Consider the following 6064-nt stretch of genomic DNA (forward strand, 5'->3'; position numbering starts at 1 on the left):
TCGAATTGTTTGTCAGATATTTAGATGTAGTGTTTTACCTCTGTAACTCGAATTCAAAGTAGACCAGACGTCTACAAATCAAAATTCATCTTTATAGCATAATCAAACTTCAATTGTCACTGCCTCTATAACGCCTCCAGTATCGACTAAGCAAGCCAGAATAGCGATAAACGTTTTACAAAGTTTTATAGAAAGATATAATAATATTGAGGACAACGTATGCTCTGTTTTGATTATCAATAATAATGACATTGATCAATAATGTATAAATACATTAATGCAAAATAAAATTACAGATTTTTTTTAAACATTTATGAATAATAGCCTGGTATTTGTTTTATAATTATATTTATTATATGTATGCAATAAATAATTCACTGTCAAATATTGAATATTTTTTTTTTAAAAGCCATTATAATCGAAAAATTAAAAACTCTTGTACAGAACCTGTGCAAGTCGAATTTTCATATACTTATGTCAATCCTCTATTACGCAAAAATTTTGATAAGTCGAAACCTCTATAACTCGCAGATTTTTGCTTTTAAGGTTCAAATTATCAAGGTTCGACACTGTAATTAATATACGGGAAAAAAAGTTCCATATATAATTATATGTAACTATACATAATTATATGCAAAATATGTCCATATGTGTTTCTTTTGTTTGTAAAATTATTCTTTAATACAAAATTGATAATAATAAGAAGGATATAAAAAATAAATGAAAGAATAATTTCTACATTGTTGCTTTTTTACAAAAAATCAAGTTTGAAGAAATGAGAAAAATTGTTTATATCTACATAATTATATATGTATATTTTTAATCACTTATATATGATTATACATTTCTCAACAAAATTAAAGCGTCACTTACTCTACCCTCCAAAAATAGGCAAAATTCAAGAGAGTGTAACTTCGTTAAAAATGATCGTATCAAGATGTTCAAAAAATCATTTTACAGCTTAAAATCTCTACTTTTCGAATCCGTACTTTAAAAAACGATCCTACTGATTTTTCATGGAATTACACGTATAGAAAAGAAGACCCGACGAATCTCAAAATTTTTTACGAACTTTGACAAGTTCCATGGCGCGAATTAAAAATTGCATGCAAATGCAGTTTACAGCTTTCAAAAGAGTGAATCTTTACCTTTAATTTGCTTTTTTGTTGAGCGATGTACGATTCCATTTCACCGAGTTATTCAACATGTTCAACATTAAAGCAAAAATGGTTCTTTTGGCAATATTGAATAACTCGGTGAAAAAAAATCGTACAACGCTCAACAAGAAAGCAAATTAAAGGTAAAGATTCACTCTTTCGAAAGCTGTAAACTGCATTTGCATGGGATTTTTAATTCGCGCCATGAAACTTGTCAAAATTTGTAAAAAATTTTAAAATTTATCGTGTCTCCTTTTTTATCCGTTTAATTCCATAAAAGATCAGTAGGATTATTTTTTCTAAAAAAAAAATGTAAAAATTATTCTTTCAATCATTTTTTATGTTTCTTTCTTATTATTATCAATTTTGTATTAAAGAATAATTTAATTTTTAATTCAGAATTTTACAAAGAAAATAAACATATATGGACATATTTTGCATATAATTATATATGGAACTTTTTTTTCCGGGTACAAGTATTAATCTAAACAATTAACATAAATGTTGAATTAATGTTTATAAATGTCTATTGAATCATTTGCATATTGCAAATGAATAATTAATGTAACATAAATATTTAAATGTACTGACGTTATTCAAATTATTATTGCAAATAAGATGCTTGATGATAAAGCAACATGTAAAAGGTAAATAGGAAGCTATTATCGATGCTAGTTATCGCGGTGCGCAAAGAAATATTTAACGCAATTAATTAATATAAAATATAAAAAACAAACGTTTCGGCTACTTTCTAGTCCTCTTCAGCGCTATCATTCTTCTTAGTAAAAAAAAACATTTTATTTATGCAAAACATTATAACATAAACAAGATGTTATCTATTCTACTGGTCAATATTATAAAATGTCATTCGCCGCTATCCATGACATGAATGCAAAGATTCAGGAGATAGCTCTCGGCGAGGGTATAGGTAGCGCGCGCTCCATCCCACGCTAGGCACAGGTTGCACAGATTGCACTGCTGTATGGCTCGTAGATATCCTTCGCAATCGAAGCGGTGCTACCCCGTGCTACCCGGTAGCTTCCGGCAAGGGCAGGTGGCGCCCTATCTCGCTTAACAAGGGCAGGAAGGCTTTCGACGTGTCGGAGTTTATTCACGATCAAAAGCGGCCGGTGGCGAGTACACTAGACATCGTTAATGCCTTCCCGAGGTAACTCAGGGCTGAGCAAAATACATCATTAAAGTATTTAAAATACAAAATACAAAATACCGGCAATCTTAGTATTTGAATTGCAAAATAAAAAATACTTTCAATCTTTCAATTTAAAATACAAAATACAAAATATTTTCAATCTTTCGATTTGAAATACAAAATACAAAATATTTTTACAAGTATTTAAAATATGCCCAGCCCTGACTAGGTGTACATATCAGATACGTATCTAGTTACCTAGGGAAGGCATTAATGACGCCTATAGTGTAGCTCCTTAACACCGCGTTTCTCACCGTGTTGTAGAGCCCCAACACTTCGAGATCGGAAAACGCGGCAGAGCTTCTGGACGGTAAGCTCGCTCGAATGAAAAAATCTTCGCTTGACAAAGATCGCATTCTCGTTTTTTTTTTTTATAGTCGCCGGAATAGTATTCCAAGCGCAGCGCTACCGTTCGGCAATATATAACACAGTTTCAGTCGAATCTACAATAATAATACAATTATTGTTAACAATAACATATGCCCTAATAAGCCGTGCGGAACATCGGATGTTTTCGATGTTCATCGGCCGCTCTCGAATGGCTGTACCGTTTGTTCAACGTGCCGTCGCTCATTTGACGCGGTCGTCGATTTGCGAGTGTTAAATTTACGCGCGCTAACAATTAAAAATAATAAAGTACCGCGCCTTGGCTCGAATCCGAAAGATTCGAGTTATTCTCGGCGGATAATTTCCAGCTTCTCGACTATTGTTCGCCGAGGAACGGAGTGCATTCTAGGTGCACCATTACATATTAATATTAATAAAATAAACATTAAATTCAATGTGTTAGAACCTTTTATAACATTAATGTTCTCTCATTTCAATTAAAAATTATTATTTAAAAAAATTTGTTTGAAAAACAGTCGTATATCGTAAACAATAAATAAAGGATAGATATTTATGTTCGCATTTGCAATACTTCTTTAATAAATTTATCCTATTTATTTTGTATTATTTATAGTGTAAAAAAGCTTTATGTGTCCATGACAATTGAATGAAAATAAATATAAAAAATAAACATTTATAAAATTAATTTATTTCAATTTTATTTCGTTAATTAATTAATTAATTAATTTTGTTGTTATACTATGTTAATAAAAGTAATATGTAAACTGTTCTAAATGGAAATATCTCTTGTTTCTATTCTTCATTAGAATTGTTCTATTCTTCATTAGAATTGTTAGATTGAAAATTATTTCACACAGCATAAAATATGTCACAGATACTTTTGAAATATTTTATTGCAAGATTTGAAATATTTTTGAAAAATGTCCAAAATGTCAAAGTTTTTAAAATATTTCTTGAAATGTTTCAATAGAAATATTTCTTAAAATATTTATACAATAATCTAGAATATTTTTGTAAAATGTTTTAATGTGACATTTTAAATGTTTCACAAAATCCTACTTCTTTTGACAATTCCGTTCGGTTTACGAAATATTTCTAAAATATTTAATTGAAATATATGAAAAAATCTTTTCTAAGAATTATTTCATCCTGGATAGGACACAAGAAAAATTTTTCTTAGTAAAGCAATTAACAGAAATAATTACGAAAAAATAGTAAAAGATTTTGTCACAATTGTATGTATGAAGGCCTACAAATGGCAAAATATGTTTTGATTTCTCTTCCCTGTTAAAATGTGTTTTAAGATGAAGGGTAAATATATCCATACAACGAAATCATTTATTTGTGTTTATTTAACAGAGTGTTACATCAATGTGCAATATAAGTGCGAAACTAACAAGTTATTTATTTTCTTGCAAAACAGAATTGGTGAAATAGTATAATTCGACCCAGAAAAATGTGCTGGCGAGACACTCGTGCGTGACACATTCAAATAATGGCACGCTGCGAACTATAAGTAATAACATAGATTTCCATGGTTTTAAACATTTTAAATGTCCATTCACCCATAAATCCTCGCGTAATCGTAATCTCCGTGTTATAGCAGTTTTCGAAACAGAGTTTTCGATTGCACGCTACAAACGGGGTAAATTAACGATTGCAGTTTGTAACGCAATATGAGGACGAAAACTTATATTTATTCGCCTTTAAATCCGACGATACAAATGCTCGCTACGTAGTAGCAGACGCTCAACATACCTACATCTTTGCATTTCAATTTTATATGTATTATAAATCGGTAAAGAAAATGACAAAACAAAAGATAATAACGAAAAACGTCTCCCTGTTAGTTACAACTATTTGCGTCGATTCGAGTTCTTTGTGGTCTCGTAAAAGTTACTGCCATTTAAATTTACTGTAATTTAGATTTACTGTAATTTAGAGTACGAAAGAGTACTCTTCGATAAGAATACAGAGGGTATGCTTAATTGCTGCCCTAGTTTTTCTTGTGGACTAGATTCGTTACGAAATGCTCTTTTCTGCTTCTCCGTTGTTTACGCTTATCAATAAGTGTTTAATAACAAATATTTAATACTTAAATCCCATTTCGTTCTCAAACATATTTAGATAATTTTTATGATAAAAAGGTTTTGTGTTTGTTATAAAAATGGAATTTTAACAGAAACGTAGTCCGAATCAATTATTTGGTAATTGCTTTTTTAAGTTAATATTAAACTTTGTTTAAAGAAACTATGATTTCCGTAGATTATTTCTATTGTTTATATATATAAAGATTAATGAGGTTTCATTAAATGTTCGCAAAGAAAAAAACCACTGTATTTTTAATAACATCGTGAAAGGAACATACAATTGCAAAAAACACAAAAATTTTACGAAGTGAAAGACTGTAGTGAAGGTGTCTATAAAAGAAATTAACGTTAAATTAACACAAGGAAAACGTGCTCTAGCTGATCGATCTAATTTAAGAATTAAGAATTCAATTTCGAGGAAATTGACACGGATCAAAAATTCCGTATCGATTTCCCTTCCACTTATTTCTTTTTTTATGACTAATATTATTTTGACTTTTACGAAGTCAATTTTAGCTATTGATCTGTCACGTGTATTATCTATCAATACTGTTGCCGTCGTCGTACCCAATGTCATCCGTAGACTTAGCGTTCGGGAAGAGACGGAGCAATTCGAACACGATGCCATTCGTCCATCCAAAGCCTTCCTGCACGTTGTACTCACCGCCGCCGCCGCCCTCGCCTGGGTGTATTGCGTTATACTGAAATTAAAAGATTAATTAGATCATGTAATCGGACATTTCGCAAATCAAATCGTGCTGATGCGTATTTTGGAGAAGCAATATTAATATATGGAGAAACTACATTTCATACAATGTGATTTAAATATAAAAAAAAAACGTACAAGAATATTAAAAAATTGTTCCTTATTTTGGAGAAACAATATTATGAACATTAACATATAGTTTGGTATGTTATTAATAATGAAGAAATTAAGTTTACGTTGTTCACTTATTAGTGCTCGTCTTTGATTTGCTTAATACATTATTATAGAGATTTTATAACATACAAAAGAGAGAGAGAGAGAGAGAAATGTCCAAGCAACATAGTTACGTTTAAAATATCCTATCTTAAAATTGCCATGTTACCTACATTGAAGCCTTTTTTCCCCAATGTTTAAAAATTCATATCTTCCAGAAAAATAAAGATATCGACTTTTTTCTGGGCTCATTTTAAAGATGAATTATGTGGCTATTTTATAAAAAATCGTGATTTTATTTCAAAATGGCCGATTTAATATGGCCGATTAAAACATCATT

The 6064-nt window shown here is 30.2% G+C and overlaps 1 protein-coding gene across 1 annotated transcript in view; it reads right to left on the reverse strand.

The window, feature by feature from the left end:
* Positions 1–4048: 4048 nt before the first annotated feature.
* LOC105458977 (trehalase-like) overlaps positions 4049–6064 on the reverse strand; it is a 26981-nt gene continuing 24965 nt past the window's right edge. Inside the window, exon 8 of the mRNA XM_011704618.1 lies at positions 4049–5506. Coding sequence (XP_011702920.1) covers positions 5342–5506 — 165 coding nt within the window. The 3' untranslated portion in view covers positions 4049–5341. The remainder of the gene's footprint in view (positions 5507–6064) is intronic.

This window comes from Wasmannia auropunctata, unplaced genomic scaffold (assembly GCF_000956235.1).
Source record: "Wasmannia auropunctata unplaced genomic scaffold, wasmannia.A_1.0 LD334244.1, whole genome shotgun sequence".
Taxonomy (NCBI): domain Eukaryota; kingdom Metazoa; phylum Arthropoda; class Insecta; order Hymenoptera; family Formicidae; genus Wasmannia; species Wasmannia auropunctata.